General features: G+C 41.3%; 1 protein-coding gene across 1 annotated transcript in view; it reads right to left on the bottom strand.

Annotated features, from left to right (window-relative positions):
• Nucleotides 1-18,492, bottom strand: part of UVSSA (UV stimulated scaffold protein A) — an 83,584-nt gene extending 65,092 nt beyond the window's left edge. The window contains exons 1-7 of the mRNA XM_019526246.1: nucleotides 18,364-18,492; nucleotides 18,102-18,201; nucleotides 17,011-17,341; nucleotides 9,308-9,428; nucleotides 7,122-7,553; nucleotides 5,363-5,472; nucleotides 2,610-2,738 (exon numbers count right to left, since the gene is read on the bottom strand). Of these exons, the coding sequence (XP_019381791.1) occupies nucleotides 2,610-2,738; nucleotides 5,363-5,472; nucleotides 7,122-7,553; nucleotides 9,308-9,428; nucleotides 17,011-17,341; nucleotides 18,102-18,199 (1,221 nt within the window). The 5' untranslated portion in view covers nucleotides 18,200-18,201; nucleotides 18,364-18,492. The remainder of the gene's footprint in view (nucleotides 1-2,609; nucleotides 2,739-5,362; nucleotides 5,473-7,121; nucleotides 7,554-9,307; nucleotides 9,429-17,010; nucleotides 17,342-18,101; nucleotides 18,202-18,363) is intronic.
• Between the last annotated feature and the right edge of the window lie 878 nt (nucleotides 18,493-19,370).

The raw sequence follows: 19,370 nt of genomic DNA, 5'->3' as shown, positions 1-19,370 counted from the left end.
TTGCCATCAGGAAAGCAAATTTTCCAAATTCTTAACCTTCTGTTTTATACCTGCCATGAAAATAAAATAAAAATCATACCCTTTCTGATGGGCACAGCCTGGCTATAAGAGAGGGTCACATGGCATGACAATCTTCGCCAAACAAAATTGCAGACAGTAATTGATGCTTTCTATCTGACTATGAATTGGCAAGAAATATCAATTGTCAAAATATACAGCTTATGTCAGAGGTCACTACGCAAGGTACACTTTTCCACATCTGTCCTGTGGACTCTGTGCTAACAGTTAAGTAAAATTTGCTAATGCCATGGCCCTTAAAGCACTATATGCGAGTCAATGCTTCAAAAAGTCAATGTGTCAGTATATGTCCAGCATGCAGAGGACACCACCAAAGATAACAGAACTTTGTCATGGTGAGAACTAATGCTCTAATTCAATAGTAGCTAAACTTTATGGCTGGCATGCCACAAGTTAAGCCTCAACCCTTCCTGAGTGCCACTCAATGGACGAGTCAGCGAGTGAAGAAATCCCTGCACCATTAGGATGTAATATCCTCTCTCTGATGGGCTCTGTTTTTTTTTTTAAAGCAATGGAGTCCTCCCATTTCCCCTGCTGCTACTATTTTCTTCTAAAAGTGAACAACAAACAAACAATCCAACACATGCAGAGAAACCACAGGATGTTTATGACAATGCTTCTGTAGCTCATTATCTTCTGCATTCAGAGCTTAAATTTAAACTAGTTCAGCATTGGTTAAGAACAAGTGTGGGCATTTTGCCCTGAAATAAACTATTCCTTTATTTTCCATCTCCTAGCAAGTTCCATGTCTCAAATTAATTATAGAATAATAGAAAATAAGGGCTGGAAGGGACCTCAGGAGGTCATCTAATCTAACCCTCTGCTCAAAGCAGGACCAGCCCCAATTACATCATCCCAGCCAAAGCTTTGTCTAACCAGGTCTTGAAAACCTCCAGGGATGGAGCTTCCACCACCTCTCTGGGCAGCCTGTTCCAGTGTTTTACTACCTTCCCAGTGAGAAAGTTTTTTCCTAATATCTAACCTAAACTTCCCTTGCTGCAACTTGAGACCATTGGTCCTTCTTGTCATCTGCCACTGATAAGAAGAGTCCAGCTCCATCCTCTTTCAAACCCCACTTCTGGTAGTTGAAGGCTACTAATAAATCCTCTCTTAGTCTTCTCTTCTCAAGATTAAATAAGCCCAGTTCCTTCAGCCTCTCCTCCTAAGCCATGTGCCCCAGCCCCCTAACCACTTGCATTGTCATAAAAACACTGCATTCAGAGTACGTGAACTATTAAATATTCTACCCTGTCTTACTTAGTAGTGGGATTTAGAAGGCTTGACCTTTACATTAAATCCTGCTGACTGACTTCCAAAAGTGATAGGAGCACTTTTTTAAGCCACTCATAAAAGAAAAGCTTAAGTGTCCTTCAAGTCTTACAAGAAAGGCAGCAACTAATATTCTGGGCAGAGGGCCAGCATGTACAGCCTTGCCTGTAAAACAGGCAACACAAAAGGAAGCAAGAATCTGGATTGCTCCATTACTGGTTACGTGCATGTTCCACAAAGGGAAAAGCATTGACAAGAGTCTTCCGAAATATTGCTTTTCATTCAGATTTGGCATTTGCAGCTGAACCAGTGTACACAGGACTGCTCTACCATGGCAAGGTAGTGAGAGCCAGAAATTCATACACTCTAATGCTGGTCTTGCCTGTATGCCCAGAGTTCACAATACTTGAACTCTGTTGTCATAGCATGAATTGGGAACGACACAAATTTAGTTCAGCTTGGGGTGATAAGCTCTTAGAACCCTGTTAGAATCCAAAAATGAACCATGCATTTTAGCCAATATAAAATAAGTTTTAAATATAGTTTGGCCAGTATTGTACCAAACAACGTAATAGTTCTGTTTGACAACAATCAAATTTAACAAGTACTACTATTAAGCTCTTGTTTTCAATTAATAATTGCAGCCTTATACCATTGAATCTTTCTACCTCAGATTTGCTCTCTCTCATAAAACTATCGAGGAAATAATCTCAATGAAACCCTGAAGTTTCCCATCTCCATCTATTGGCTACTTTTTAAAACATGCTTCTGATCATGTCATCCAACTGCTATAGGGAACAAGTACTACAGTGTGGGGCAGGGACTAGTGTCTTTTTTCTGAACTGCGAGTTGCTAGCACAGTAATAAACTTGCGATATCAGCAAGTACTATTAATGAGAGAAACATCAATGAAGAGATGACCAAAGGCAGAATAAAAGATGCACATGAAGGTGGAACTAGAAGAGACTTTTAAAATTAAAAGATCGATATTTAAAAAAATATTTAAAAGGCAGCCAGTATTAAGATCTTATCTAATTACTAAAGCCCCATCCTCTACAAATACTTCTGAATGTGCTTACACTTGGCTCAGCTAAATAGTCACAATGAAGTCAACTGGATCACACAATGATAAAATTAAGTATCTGCTCAAGTGTTTGCAGGATTAGTCTAAGAGGAATTTTTCGCTATCGATATGTTTTTCCGTAGGTAAATCAAGTGTTCCTAATAGCCCACTCCAGTAGCGTTTAATTTAAAGCACTCACCACTTTTCTTTTCCTCTCTTTATAGTCAATGTTCATGTCCTTATGTTTCTCCAGAGCCGTCTCTAATTTATTCTTAAGATCAATGGCACACCTTAAACGATCATCACTTATTCCTGCTCGAGTGAACAACTACAAAACAAGAGATATATATTCTTATTATTTCCCCCAAATACCTCCTCAACAAAGAAATTCCTGGTTTTACTCCATTTTAACACAGCATGCAATAAAGCAGTTTGCTACAATGCTAAGTAACCACTAGCAAGTCTAATTATTTAACTATGCCTCTTCAAAATTTTTCACCTACAGAAGTAGGTGTTAATAGCAGTTAGAGAGATACTATATTTATTTCCTTTCAATGTACAAAATTCCCCGCATGAAGCTCTTAAGCAAAGAATGTAGACCGGTGATTTCCAAAGGTAGCGTGCTGTGAAAAATGGGCTGCTGTACTATGGTAGCCCCACACACATCAAGGTCAAAGTCCTGAGTGGACCAGAACTGCGCGTAGGATTGGACCATGGACTAGACCTGGGCTGCGCACCAGTGAGTCAAGTGGGCTGCCAGTTTTAATCTGAACCCCGCCCCCCCCCCCCAAAAGTGTTCCCTAGGTATCAGAATTTTGGGAAACACTGCTGTAGACTATCTAAGGGCACTTCTACACGTGCTCTGGGGATGAGAGGGGCAGCTCCTTAATTAGAGGGGCTCCAAGAACCGCACTAATTAAAGCGCCACCGCATCTTGTGTATCAGCATCCCCATGCTTAAAAATGGCAGCAAGAGTGCTTGAACTAAGATTTAGATAGATAATGCGCCCCCGCCATCATTTTTAAGTGCAGGGACACTGATACATGAGACACAGGAGGCAGCTGGAGTGCGGCAACAGCCCATACTCCAATCGAGTCTGCTCCAATGTGCTGGAATTCCAGCGTGTCGGAGCAGCCTCCGCTCTCATGTATAGGAGTCCATAGGCCCCAAGTTACTTAATGATGATTTGGTATAGTATTTGCTTGCATTCACTTGAGCAAAGTTTGGGTAAGATAAAAATAAGCAGAGAAGAGGGTCATGCCAGAGGACATCATAAGGTGTGAAATATTTTTTAGACAATTTAAAATGGATTGGAATACAATCTAGGCTAAAGGTTGTGCTAAAGTTTCTTAGAGTTCATTTAGTGGTTTCATGTTAGACATGGCTAACTTTAGACATGATATAGTTTAGACAAGGAATAAAAATAGGCATTAATTTAAGTTAAGAGCTGCTTTATAATTTAATTTCAAACCAAGGTAAGAATCCTTTTCCCTAACAGCCTGCCCACCTGTTAGGTTTCTTAAGACTTTAAGGATTTAAGACTAGTTAAATTTGCTTTCAACCATTAATAAGATAGTTATGCATTTGGATACATGTGCAATTTATACATTTTACTTATTTGCTTGATATCCATTACCTGTGCTGTTTGGTCACTTATATCTTATCCGTGTTTTCCCCCAGGATCTGGGGGAACGTTGTTCACCAGAGCGCCCCAAGGGATGACGAAGTCGAACGGTCATAAACTACTGCAAGACCGTTTCAGGCTGGACATAAGGAAGAATTTCTTTACTGTCCGAGGCCCCAAGATCTGGAACAGCCTGCCATCGGAGGTGGTTCAAGCACCTACTCTGAACACCTTCAAGAGCAAATTGGATGCTTATCTTGCTGGGACCCTATGACCCCAGCTGACTTCCTGCCCTTTGGGCAGGGGGCTGGACTCCATATTCTTCCGAGGTCCCTTCCAGCCCTAATGTCTATGAAATCTATTACATTTTGCCACTACTATTTATCTACATTTATGCTTTTGAGTATTTAATTTTGGTGGGGGTGGTTCTTTAAACCTTTCTTTGTTCTCAAAATAATAGCAGAGGGCCAACAAGACTACAGATTATGATGAATTAAGTAATGAGTTTCTCAAGACTTGTCTGACAAAGACAAACTGATTTTTACTTTAAACCTACCACACGAGTCTTATTTAAACTGCACTCTTTAAAAAAAAAAAAAAAGTTTAGTGTATGTACTGTATGATGCGCTGTATAGCATAACAGATACTGAATGATGATTCACTCGAACATAAATTTTGCAAATACTGGTTCCCATCTCTTGTCTAAGTGTTTAATTAGCCAGCTATACCACCTCCCCTCCCTCCAAAACACTTCAAATCTAGACAAACAAGCAAATTGTGTCAGCAGCTCCACAGTAACTGTCCACACATTCATACTTATCTCGCAGCAAGTGAGAGTTTAAACAAGGCAGTTTACTCCCTGAGGAATCAGCGCTAAGTTACAATGGCTTAACTTCGACTTGCTGCTACGTTGCAGCGAGCACTTGGACAGCTACAAAACATCATGTGCTGCACAACAGCTACATTAAATTACTGTAGTTTGTTTTCTCATTCCCCTACACTGGTATGTTCCCCCCCTGCCCAGCTTTTCATTTTCTTTCTTCACTTCTTTACATTTTACTATCTCCTAACAACTTTTGCTCAGTTTTAGTTTGTGTCACATACACACAAACCAAATATTTAATACAGCTGGACACCAAAACTATTTAATTTGCATATTCAAACACTGACTCTGGTGAAACCACACCCAACCACTCTCCAGGGGTGTCCTTGGAGAAGTTTCCTTAATTACGGAGTTAATATTTTTGGGAAGACGAAGGTGGAAAGCATGCAAAAGAGGGGAAAGCTTTTATCATTTTTCTTGGAAGGAATCTGTGTTTTAAGCTCACCTGAATCCACAACTGCACGGAGGGCAAGAATTTATTTACAATAAGTTTATGAGCATCCACAATACTGTTTATTATGGCAGCATTGCCTTCATTCTCACGAACTTTTATATCTGTTGAAAACAGAGGAGAAAAAGGATAGAAGCATGATCTTTACAGCACCCTCACTAAAATAAGTAAGTTGGAAGCATTAGAACGTGAAACTTCCTAACACAGTCAATGTCTTCAGAGATGGTTTTGTAAATCAGGACATTACATACTTCAATGTTAGTGCTAAAAATGCTTCACCAACAGACTAAAGGAAGTTAAAACATAATGCTTTCACTGCGCTGGATAACCCTTAAAAAAGGGCTTCTAAGCAAGCATCACTCAGTTGGTCATAAGAACCGAGAACAATTGTATCATTATTTGTATTGCATTATCACCTAGATCGGAGTGCTCAATCCCTGGCCCATGGTCCAAACCCAGCCCATGAAGCCAGGGCAGCTGACCTATGGGGCTGTCCATGGGTCAGGAAATTTGACAGTGGTAGAACAATGGCAATTAATACCCCTACCCCTCCCCAGCTGCCAAATACCCAAGCTCTACATGACCGGTTGGTGCTGGACCATGACCCCTCCCCACACAGCCGAGTCAGGGCTGGGTCATGCCCCGTCCCATGTGCAGCTGGCTGAGGCAGGCCATAACCACCGACTCGGGTTCACCAGCCAGATCCAGCCACAGATGGGCCAAGCCCCACACCTCCCCAGCCAGCAGTAGCATCTCCCATGGAGTGGAGTGGGGAGGAGAAGGCTGACAATGGGACATGGGCTGCTGGGACCCATCCCCCTCCAGCTGCTTCACTGGCTGCAAGGGACTCTGCTGCAGGCTGGATCAGAGCTTCTCTTAACGTATCCCACGCTGCTACTAGAGTTTTGCAAGAATATTACTATTGACTCTCAATCACTCCATGGTCCACTTTTTTATACATTTTAAAATCTGTGCATCTGACTGTTCCCTCCTTCCTCCTTGTGTTTATTGGCTCTGATATTCTTTTTCTTTTCCCCCAAATAAAATCATCTGAACCCAATCCTTTTTTCTAGTGATTGCTACTCTATCCACCTAAGTATTAACTGCAAACATCAGAGTGTGCTCAATCCCATCTTCCAAGTCACTGAGATACGGAGAACAGCGAGAAGTTACGTGCCTCGCTGGCCATTGGCCCGTGTAATTCCATAAATATAATATACAATAAGGCTGTTGGGCTTTTGAAAGAAATGACCACCAAAAAATCATGAACTAACTGTCCTGGATTTATTACACGTAATTTGACCTCTCATCATGAGATAAAGAAGATAGAATCTTAAAAATCCTCGTCAGCAGCATCCCATTCACTTTTTAAATTAAGGTTAAGGAAGCTTACTGACAATTTAAAAAGGGTTTCCTTCCTAAATAAAATGTGGGCATAAATAACATTATTGGTGTGTGATTGTGAACAATAATTTTAAAGAAGTGAGCACTGAGAAAATGCGGAAGAAACAAAAATATTTACACATTACGGGATTGTAAGCTCTTCAAAGATCTCAAAAGTCATTTACCGTGCCATAGACCCAATCTTAACCTTAATGGCTGATTATTAGAATTTCTAAAGCTCATTCATGTAAAGCAACCTGCAAAGGCCAACTGAAATGCAAACAATAAAGCATTAAGCTTCTGCATTAAACACCTTACCACTTCAGATACAAGCGTTCACAAGTTCTTTTTCTCGTACTGAAACAAGTACCTGTGGAGATTTCCAGGTCAAGGGTATATTTATGAGAGCCAAGCCCGTGACTCCTAACAAATGTTTCATAGTCATCATCACCAGTGGCAGCAGCTAATTCAACTTCTGAACATCCCTCTCCATCTGGTGCCCCCCGGTCACTTCTCTCCAGTTCTTCATTCAGGTCTCCATTTTTATCAGCTTTTAAACATGGTAAAATTGAAGGAAGGTCCTTGCTGCAACAAGGCTGTTCATCATCTATATGCCTGAGAGAAGATGGTTGGCAGTCTGCTAGCTGCATGGATATGGAAGCAGGTTCCTCCTCATTAGCAGTCTTCTCTATGACAGGTTCTAACTCTGCGTCATTCACAGTGAAGTCAAATGGATCCGGCATCAAAAGTCGGAAACAATTCTCCATCTCTGTCAGTGTGTCTTGAATTTCTTTGGACATTTCTGTCAGGACATAACTGTTTTAGAAAATTGCTGTATGAAATATAAAATTCCAACAGTTCAGAAACGGAAGAAATAGTTTCTCCCATGCCCCAGTATAAGGAAACATGCTTACAAATTAAGGACAGATGCCAAAGGGCTGATGCGTATATCTGTACACTGATAAGACATTCTCATACACCCAGGCTTTCTTGCCTCTTCCCCTCCAAAATTTCTCCCCATCAAAATGACACAATATTTTCCAGAGGTATAAAACAGAACCAAGCTCTTCTTCCTTTTTCCCATCCTCCCTAAAATCTCAGAGCATTTATCAAAGATGGCTTTTTAATTGCTTCATAAAATATGAAGTACAGCAGATGGATTGGCAAGGTTATTCTTAGCGATGTCACTGAGTAATAAACTTATACTCCTGAAAAACTTACGCTGCTATGGTTGGTTATCTGTGAATTCATGAGTATCAAGAAAGACGTGTTACAGCTGAAAATTACTTTACAAAATTGCGGAGTCAGTTTAATATTCTGCACCCAGACATGAATGTTCACAGTGAATCCAATGCTCCAAAGCTGTACGGTAAATGTCTGCCTAGCAGCTTCACTCCCACATTTTCAGCCTCATGTTTCAGTTTCATTTGCTGTTGAACCCTTTTGAAGGCCTCCTTCCAAAAAGCACAGATATTCAAAAAGCAGTCAGGCAACTTCAGGTGGACCTGTACTACGTTTAGGATTCCTGTGGTGATATGTGCCAATACCTTTTAAAACACATTGATTTTTACACGCAATACCAAACTGAGAACCTGATTTAGAAAGGTTCTTAAATTATGTAAATTATGGCATATGACTCCAGCCATTGGCTTCAGAGGACTCCCCACTCACTTAAAATTATACACTTCACTGAAACAGGAATTAACCCTTTAGCTCCTCATTCTACATTGACTTCTGGGACTACGATTTACTTTCCTACCCTCTATTACAGGGGTGGGAAAAATGGCTGATGCAGCCAGCAGCCAGACTCCATTTCCCAGCTGCCCCTGCCCGCATGGCTGGGGCTGGTCTCCATGGAGACCCCAGCCACAGCTCTCCGTGAAAGCTCAAGGATTGGGTTGCCATGGAGACCAGCCCTAGCCAAGCTGGCAGGGCACATGGCAGAGCAGGGCATGGGGCTGCTCTGGAGCCACTAGGATCTTGTGATTGGGGCAGCTTGCTCTGGAGCCTGCATGCTCCAGGCAGGAGCGCGCACACATGGGATCGCAGCTCTGCCCCCACTCCAGATCAGGCTGTCACCACTGCAAGAAGCAGGGGCAGAGCTGCGATCCCCTGTATGCGCGCCCTTGCACGCAGCATGCAGGCTACAGATCGCGGCTCTGCCCTGGCTTCCCACATTGCAAGATCCCAGCTGCTCCAGTGCAGCCCCATGCCCTGCTCTGCCACAAGCCCTGCCAGCATAGCTAGGGCTGGTTTCCATGGCAACCCCATCCTTGAGCTGTCACCCGCAGCTGTGGCTGGGGTCTCCATGGAGACTGGCCCCAGCCATGCACAGGGGCAGCTGGGAAATGGAGTCCACTGCTGACCGGAACCAGCCTGTGGGCTGGACTTTGCCCGTCCCTGCTCTATTAGGAATCATAAGATCAAATGCCTGCAGATATACTAGTTTCCACATCTTCCTCTCCAGCCCACCAGTATTTGGGTTTCTTGGATTCTGTCGTTTATATAGCATAGTTCCTTAACGAAGTTTAAAAAATAATTTTATAAAAATCTCACCTGCCATTTCTTCCTGAGCTCTTCTGACCTTTTCTTTGTTAATGTTCTCTAGTCGTTTTCGCTTCTCTTCTTCCCTTCTCCTTTCAGCGAGAGTCCTGGCATTTACATCTTGAAAATCCACCTAAAGAGGAATTGAAGATGTATAATGCTCATTGTAAGAAATATATAGAAAATCCATTTCCTAAGATTTTTATCTGAAAAGAAAAATCCTCTAACATTACTAATCAGATAGAATCTCAAAAGTGTTTCTTTTTATCTCCCCTCCTCCTGGAATCAATAACTACTGTAACTCTGAATGAAATTTTCACTTCTAATAACCGATTGCTGAGAATCAGTGGCTTTCAGAAGGAAAAACAAGATCATAAGCAGCAGAAACCTGAACATCTGCTTTTCTGTGTGGACAGCAAGAAAAGGAATTGCAATTCCTTGCAATTACATTGCAATTTTGGATGCCCTCACCACAGTGGAAAGGTCACGTAAGAACCTCATTGACAGACAGTACGCCAAATTCAGGCTAGGTTGATTTGTAACTCTCAAACCATAGAGCAAAATCCCAATTTACTACTTGCATGTATGTGTGCATGTGTGCCATTTCTCAAATAACTTGGTAAATGAGCAAACCAGCAAAGAACAAAACTATATACTCTGCAACATACAGCTTTGCGGTACTGAGCTTTGCATTTTACACTAGATTTCCTAGCTTCTTTTGGTCTAAAACTTGTTTTATTCTTACTTTGTTTCTTAATTTCTAAAGCAGAAGGCATGATAAGCCAGGCAGGAGCACAGTGACTCAAATACTATTATGATCTGATGAGTTTTAAAGTGTTTGCAGTGAATTTCATCTAAAATCTATTTGAAAATATTCAATATGTAAAAAGATTAAACTCATAAAAATGTAATTATTTCCTAAAATATTTAATTAAAATATTTAACCATTTTCTCTTCTAAAAAGTTGCATTCTTTTCATGGACTAGTATAACAATCACTTTGTAGAAGCTGACTTCTTATCTGTTTAAACCTTTCAATTTAGACCCTTCGGACGCATCCAGACAAGCATGCACATGCTATTTGTGATGCCGCAGACCCATCTGTGGTGCTGCAAACCACACACACCAAACATGCAGACAGTCATTGTGCTGCTAATTTGCAGCATGACGTGGGGGGGTGGGGGCTGACATTGGGAACTCCCAGTGTAAAAAAAACCCACACCAGAAAAGAGTGGGGTGGCACATGTGGCAGCAACAAGTGCCACCTGAAACTGGAGCCTGGCCACCCAGAATCACACTTTAGCTGCCAGGCAGTCTCTGCACACCTGGATCACTGCTGCTGGAGCCCCGGGAAGTCCCCCAAGAGCCGGGGTAAAAATGCTGGGGCCAGCCCAAGTGCTGGCCCCAGCCTCCCCTACTGCACCTGGGACAACTTGCCATGTGCCAGAGCACACATGCCAGGGCTTTCCCTAGGAACAACTAGCAACAAATATGTGCTGCTGCTAGTTGTCCCCAAGGAACGCACAATCCCACTCTTTATGTTTAATTTTGCAGTCACCAAGTATTGTCAGCTAACTTCCATTAACTTTGTCCAAATTGAGGCTGAAAGTGCTAAGCAAACTCACTCTTAGGGACTGTTACATTAAGGGAACTGAGATCTCCCCAGGTGCTAGATTTACTTTATGAACATCTCTGTGCATTTTTAGTCTTATCATAGTAGACATACAGTAAAAAAAATCCTTCAAAATAAATGAAAGATTCTCAGATTTGAATATTTTTATTGCCTCCCCCCCGTGATTGCAAGGACAATAGTAGACTCAAGACACGTTTGTACACAGATGTCAGTACCATACTGCGATTGTTCCATAGGCAGGTAGCAAACAAGTCTCACCTTCTGTTAGTCCAAAAACATCTCTGCTAGAACATGTACCTATACTTGGTTGGCCATGGATCCAAAGACCCATATGTCTCCACATTTTGTCATCCATTCACTTGCTTTTGTAAACTCAATGTGCAGCCAATAGCTACTTACTCACCCCTAGTTCATTATAACAGTTTCAGACCTGCTTAACTCCAGGGAGATGCTTAACTCTGCTGACGTCAAAGGGAGTTAGGTCTAAATTTCTGAGTCTTGTAAGTTTGTGCTAAAATGTCCTACTTTATCAGCACCTCAACTTCCCTGTGTATCAAACAGCCTATTATCTAAAAGAATGGAATGTGGTTTAACTAATATTTGTTGACTTTTTAAAGCTAACTGGCTGTCATAAATACACCAGGAAGTAAATAGTATTCCAATTTTATGGAGAAATTAGCACACAGAGGGACTCCATCAGTTTGATATATAGTCAATGGGAAAAAAGGTGTACAGGTAGAAGGCAGTTTTATGAACTACTCCTGTCAATTTCTGTGGTTTTAAAAATCATTTTTCCTTTTTTCCAAATACTTTTCTTTCATGCATGATCTTTCATACAGCAAGAGAAAAAAAAACAAACTATCCAAGGGAAAGTCATGCAAAGTGATGCAAGATATGCTAAGTAAACATGAAAAAAAAAAAAACAGAAACATTCTCTCTGAACTTTCATTTATAGTGCATCACTTGTGTAATGACAGCAGGATAAGTTTCCATACAAGTATTGTTTTTGTTCGTACAATAATCTAGTGGCACACCCAGAATAAGAACCCAGAACTTCCCAAGTCTTTGTCCCAAGCAGCTGTTTTGCAGCTCTTTCACTTCCTCTGCTTCCTCATTTAACAGCCATCAGGACCAGTCAAACATTGTACTAAGGGGCAGAGGGTATTCTGCTTACTGAGCATCTAGAAATGAACATGCAGTGGTGATGTTCTCTAGTCAGGACAGGCCCAATATACTGCGCCCATCTTCTCCCTCAAGTACATTCCCAGGCTATGCAAGACATTTGGAACATCCCTTTAAGGCTACTTGCAAGCCTGCAGTTTCCAGCTAGCCTGAGTGATCTCTGGGCACAAGCCAGGCATGCTCAGGCCCATCCTGGTTTATTATCAGTGTGCTAACAAGTCTTAAGTGACACCTAGAAACTGAAGGTCATTCTGCCATGCTAAAGTCTCTGAAAAACTGTTAATATAAAGGGGTAAAATGAAAGCATGTTACAGAAGTAGATGTCTTAAAAGTAGTTTTCCAAGAAGTCAGGTAAGGTGGAATAGGATGACATTTGAGGTTTGCCAGTCAGATGCCCAACTGATGGAAAAGGATCTGTACCTTGTTCTCCCCCTTATGTACAGTCTCATCCTTCAGCAGCTTTCAACACCTCCTGCACCAGTCTCACATCATTAGGTAGTGAAAAAAAAAAGCCATAAGAACTAAAATGGAACTAGGCATCATTGTCCACATGCTGGACTTGTGTCAGAGTGCACCAGACCTGGTTTAGACAATATGGGCAGACATTGGAGTCATTACTCTGCCCAGGTATTGGGTTCTGGTACTAGAACCTTTTGCTACTGGGTTATACTTGGATAGTTTTCAGGATTTGGTGTGAAGAGGCATAAACAGTTGAAGTGGTGGAGCTCTTCTTTAAATGCACCCCACATGAAAAACTGCCTCCTGCCTGGGAAAAATTACCAGTATAATTCATAAACCCAGTGTCTTAAGAGTTGGTGCTCGGTTTGGTTTTCCTTACGCAGGTGATGCCTAAAATAGTGTTTGATAGGTGGCTGGGGAAGAGTTCTAACCGAGAGTCAAACCAAGGCCATTACACACACTTTGACAATAAAATAAAATTCAATTCTTATTTTAAATCTTTCCAATTGAACTGGTATAGAACAGTGATTTATCAAGCCTTTCGGGAGAATAAGCAAATACAGTTTACACTAATAACAATCTAAGAAGGACTTGAGATTCCTTTGTTATCAAAAGATTTTTAAAGGTCTTATTATTGGAGAGAGAAAAAAAGTAAGTGTTCTCTTCTGAAAGAAGTTACATGTTACACTGTAGTAAGGAGGATTATTGTGACAGGAACTTTATTTGTTAGTAAGCTGTCAGTATGTATACAAATATTCTCCCTAGCAAGAGTAGTGAGCCAGGTACCTGCAGGTAATTTTACAGAGTACATGTGCATTCATAGTTTACTCGATACTGTTACAGTTTCCAGTTGCAAAGGCTCGCCCATGATAGATGTCTAAAAACTGCAGTTATTACATCTCTCTCACATGGAAGAGTCGACATTTTCTGCCGTGACCTTTGATGGCTGCTGCCTCGCTAACAAGCGGAGAGAACCACAACAGTTAGGAATTAGTTTGAAAGGGGAGGGGAATGCCGCACCAATTGGCCTTTGAGACATTTAGGGAGTCTTAGTCCTTCATTCATCTCCATCCTACCAGCACAATGACATTAGAGAAATTGCAGATTAAGTGTAAACTGGTAGGAGCCAAAATGAGCATTTTTCCCCCCCTCTCTGGGTATCTTAGGAGGTAGTGTCAGTGACTTGCTCAGAGTTGCACAGGATAATCAGCAGTGGGATAGAGAATTGAATCTTGGTCTCCCAGATCCTGGGCTGGCACTTTCACTGCCAGGCCACCTTTCTGACCCTTTTGATTTCTTGGACTAGAGCAAGAGCATATGGGGCTCCTCAAAAGCCAGAAGAGATGAACCTCTGAAAATATTTCAAGAGGCAATGAAATTGCTTGGCTAGAGCAAGTATAAAGGGGTAATAAAAAACAAAAAAAAAAGCGAGTAGAAAATAAGGTCTAACTAGCCCAGCATCTAGTCAATTTTCAGAAGTGATGGGTTCTGGATCAGATCCTAGGGAGCCTACCTTCTAGAAGTGGCAATGTTTTAGAAGTGAAGACATGATCTTGTAAGTTAGAAAGAGCTTTAGAACCGATTACTTCAACATATCACCTTGAATTACACCCAGAAACAGCATGGAAGCCAATACAGGGCATAGATAATGCATGACCCTGTGAGGCATCTTGCAAAAACTAGGTCTGCACATTTAGTTAACCACAGTTGAGTTGTTCCAGGTATAGCCTCCTATAGTAGGGCAGGTTGCAATAATCCAGGAACAAGGCGACAGAAATTGCATTCTTGCATACTGGACAGCCTTCTGCTGCTTTTAATCAGTCATACCCAAGCAGCTGGTGAGCCCGTTACTGAAGTCAGTAAGTGTCTAAAGTTTAGACACTTACTGACTTCAGTGACAGGGGCTCACCAGCTGCTTGGCTATGACTCTAAAGTGACCTATGCCAATTCTTCTGGTTACTTCTCCAAGTTTGAAAATTAGCTTAGTAATATTCAAATAAAAAAGGTCAAGCAGCCAACTCCATATCATTTACCATAGAAGTTATATCAGACTACACAAGTACTCTCTCTCATCTGGTATTATGTCAGACCAATAGTGACCAAGTACAGCTGTTTCAGAGAATGCTACAAGAAACTTTGCAGTACACAAGTCATGTGATTCAGTCACTGGAAAGAAAGTTTCCTACTAACCATCCATAGTTAGAGGGCAGGACTTACTTTTAGAGAAAAGGATCTGTGCACATGGATTTGTTTGTAGCATGTTGTACTTAGTGTGGATGTTGGATTAGTGACAGTGAGACTACAGGACAGTTGTCAATTAAGCAAAAACACAAATTACTGTGCATTTGCCATATGTTGGTTCCATTAAATGCATGAGTTCTGGTAAGGTATCCAAGTTGTAGCCATATTGGTACCGAGGCAAAAAGAATAAAAAAACACCTCAGAAAAAAAAAAAAAGAGGTGGTATCTTTTGTTACACCAAGCAGGTATTTGCAAACAAGTTATTTTAATCTACTTGCAAGCTTTCAGGCACACACACCCTTTAATCAGGCAGAGAAGAGAGCAGAGATTGGCAAACTCTTATAAGGTAAAAAGACTTACAACCTCTCTCTGTTCCTAACCTGGACAAAATAAACTATTCTAAACAGAAGATTTTGTCACTTTCAGCTCTCCTGCAAGATATCAATTTTCATTTCTACCAAAGAGAACTTTTTACAATCTCTGCTCTCTCCTATGCACTCAAGAAGCTTGCAAATAAATAAAAGTAACTTGTTTGCAAACATCTAGCTGGTCTAATAGACTAAAAAAAATAATCACCTCTTCCACAGTTTTGAGTTCTAGTAAATAGCAGCTCTTCAGAAGACTTTATACATGCCAGTTATTCTCTTGGCCTATACTGCAACGCTTATGTCTGCTGTATCAATTTAAAGAAAAACAAAAAAAAAAAAAAAAACCTTAAAAATTTGTCACATTTACCTGATGACTTTTTTTTTTAAAAAGATAATTTAATTCTCTCATCATTTATTCGATTTCTTGTAAATCCTAAAACTCTGATTTTTTGCTATTACTGAACATTGATCTAAAGTCCATATGAGAACTATCACAGTCCATGCATATATATATATGGAGCTGTACTATTGCCACAGCACAGAAGAAAAACAACATGGAGAATACAGAGTCCACTTCTGATGCTTGGAACTAGAGAAAGATGTATATGTTGGAAAGAGTTCAAAACAGACCATATCTGTCTGGAAACCTTGCTCCACAGTAAAACTAAGAAGAACCCTACTTTCATTAACCCAAGAGAAGAAGTTTAAGAAGTATGAATGAATTTGTTCAAGTATAGAAGTGAGAATCAGATCTTAAGAAAAGAAGGCTCGGTCACCTAAGGCAACATAAAAAAAAGATGGTGTGGAAGGAAGGGGAAAACTAGCTAAGCTTGGACTAGAAGTGATAGTGCTATTTTTTTTTTTTTTAAAAGCAAAAATAGGCAGATAAATAACCCTGCCTCCCACAACTCCCCTACCCCCCCAAATTTATCCCATTGAGTATTAGTCAAATAATTTGACTTTGATTTTCCATCCAAAAGACAAAGGAAATGCCAAATATTACAGTTCATCCAGAAGTCACAGGTGTCCACAGTGGCATTTAGGCATCTCTCCCAAACTGAAGCAACTGGTTTAAAACCTCAGATGGAAGAACTGTTTGAGCATGTATTACTTTGAATTTGTCTGCCTTCACGTTATCTATTCAGCCAGTTTGAGCAAATCCTACTGAAGTGCCTCCCAGTCTTCTCTGGGAAGAAGAGAACTTAGGCTTTTGAAATATTTATATTAGGTTCTCTCACAAGATACCTTTTTTGTGCTGAGATTTGTATGAACTGGTAGTAAACTACACTGTCCCTGCAACTGAATAAGTGTATGATTGTGCTAGACTTCCCCTGCTTTTCTAGCTGCCTCCCCCATAGAATCAGTGTCAGGGACAAGAAAGAGACCACCACATCAAGAACAAAAGTATTGGTGTCAGTCATTCATTTGTGAATGACTTCACAGTCTTACAAAAGCTTTAGAAGACTGAAATTAGCTCCAAGTGTTGCAACAAGAGGAAGAAAATCCTATACCCTCCTCATCTGAAAAGACAAGATAAGAAACTATTCCCGTGTTACATACTTCTGACTTAATAAATGGAGCACTCTACCTGGAGATTTTGTAAAGAAGAGCTGTGAACAGCATGGAAAAGATTTAGAATAGAAATAAATTCTTTTAGCTTTGGTTAATGTCGTCCATAGCCAAGATTAAATACTTACAGCTGACTGAAGACAAAAGTACCATGTAGCTTCCAAAAAGAAAAAAAGTGCAGATTACCCTTGTTTTGCACCTCATTGTTTTTTTCCAAGGAAAGGACCTAAGAAATAAACGTGGGAAAGCAAACATGCATATTACCTTCTTATTCTGTTTTAAGAAATGGTATCCCAGGGAAAGCATCTTGTAGGCCTCTCCATATTTCTCATGCCAGTCTTGTACTGATTTAATGGCTGCTTTTTTCAGTTTGTGTGCTACTTCTTTTGGCGGGGGAAGAGGCTGCTCATGGTCTGTTTCCACTGTGAGTTCCAAGAACTCTTGAAAATTTGAAATAATTAATGCTCTGAACTGATGTGACCGTGTGAACAACTCATCCACAATTTGAAAAGCTGAGAAACGTATCTCAGCATGTTCTTTGTTCAGCTGTGTCATGAGTAGATGATATGCATGGTTAATATGTTCATCTGAAGACCTTTTGAAAAGTAAAAACACCAAACAAGAACACCCATGAGTGCAGTCAACAGAAAGCCAAAGTTTTGTCTTTTCATTTATTCAATGTTTAATTTAAAAAACCATAAGAAAGCTTCTGTTTTAACATCAGGTTGAAATATACACTCAGGGAAAAAAAAAAGTTAAGCCCTGGAAGATTAAAGAGGTAGGCTTCACTAAATTTTTGGTGCATACCCACCAACAGTGCATTTTACTAGTTTCCCCAAACCACTAGAAGCAATAATTCAAGTGATCACTTCCTTAATCAACAGGTAGAAGGAGGGACAGAGACTCATAAGGCCAGATCTGTGCATCAGTGTAACCTATCCAACTTGGCCAGCATACAACACTCTACTTTAGACAGGTCTTTGCCCATCTATACTGGTTTAAAGAAAGTAGAGATGGTGTAAACCCCTACTCCAATGTAAAATGTCAGAATAATACTGTACTGGATTCTAATAACCACACCACAAATTATACTAGTGTAGGTGCATCTGTCCATTTCTACCCCAGGATAACAACTAGCTCTGTGCAAACCCTCATTTACTGTACTGTTCTTACTGTACCACCCCCATTTACTGCAAGACAACTACTCTGGAGACGCTGTTTTTCTGCCTACTCTGGATCCCAGTGAAGTTTACGTCATTATACAGGACTAAGGTGTCACCTGTCCAGGTCTTAAAGATTAGAACAGCCTGATGCAAGTATGTTCCTCCAACAAAAAGTGTAACCAGTTGTCATACTTGCAAATTTTCTTGAATTCTTTCATCTTCTCTAGATTCAGTTGGGTTTCTCCTGAGGTTGTGAGCTCTTCAACCAGCTGGGAGAGCTTTTGGTCCATCTCTGGAAACATGAAAGATTAAAAAAAAAAAGTTAGCAACAGGTTAAAAACCCCCACATACACCATCTTAATTTAATAGTAAGGCTGGATATCAACATAACAGATTTATTACACTATATTTAAAAACAGCCCTGCCAAATATACTTGCTATTTTACTATAATACCTGAACCACTACTTGCACTGTATCCTGATCAGTCCAACTTTTACTATAACACTATAAGCTTTGAAGCAGACAGATTTGTCCAGATCCAAACAGAAGAAGAGCTGCGCTGTCTGCAAGAGAGCGGCCAAGTTAAATGCTTGTTGCTTTTCCAGAGCAGGTACAGAAGTGAAAAGCAATCGCTCTGTCCACTTGCACCTGATGAATTAACTGGTGCACGTGGATGCTTGTCACATGAAACCTGCTTGGATGCTCACCTCTGTGGGACCCACCCCACAAAATAAGGCACTTGCTCCCCTTCCTCCTTCCACCCACTCCTAAGGTAAAATATATATAAACAGCATGAGCAGGGAGGCAGCCTAGGCACCCTCCAGAAATGACAAGAACTTTCAGGCAGCTTTAACAATCCACTTTGCTTCACCAGCACCGCCCCGTTGTTTTCAGCTCAATACAGCGCCAACCTGAGACTGAGGAAGGCCCGGCAGCGCTACCACTTCACCCAGAAGGCCCCCGATGCCCCACCACGGATGAACAGACCGGGTCACCCCTCAGCGCCCCTTTGCTCAGGGCAACCTCCCTCAGCATGCCCAGGTCCGGTGCATTTCACTGGTGTATTTCATAATGTATGAAATACATGCGTTTCATTGGTGTGATATCTTCAGGAGACACAAGACGAGACCATCCTGCTCCCTCCAGTTAAGCGCTTCCCTGTCGTTTGCTATTCGAAACCTAGCGGCATTTTCTCTCCAGAAAGTTTTTTCTTAACCCCTTTTTAGGGCGGGAAGAAGCACTAGTTGCGGTGACATTCACACGCAGGGGGTGGCGAGGCCCTCAGGAGCGCTTTTAACATTTAACAATCCTCCCACCGCCCCAGCACCAGCCCCCACACGTGACAAGCCTCCGCCCCGGGGCCCCGGGAGTCCCTGGCCTGGCCTGGCCTAGCCTAGACCGGCCCGGCCCCGCGCCGCCGCCGCTCACCTGGGTGGGTACGCCCGCCCCACCTCACCTCA

Source organism: Gavialis gangeticus, unplaced genomic scaffold, assembly GCF_001723915.1.
Source record: "Gavialis gangeticus isolate Ggan-Ray unplaced genomic scaffold, GavGan_comp1, whole genome shotgun sequence".
NCBI classification, from domain to species: Eukaryota; Metazoa; Chordata; order Crocodylia; family Gavialidae; genus Gavialis; species Gavialis gangeticus.
The sequence above is the reverse complement of the archived record's forward strand: the minus strand, read 5'-3'. Positions and strand labels throughout refer to the sequence as shown.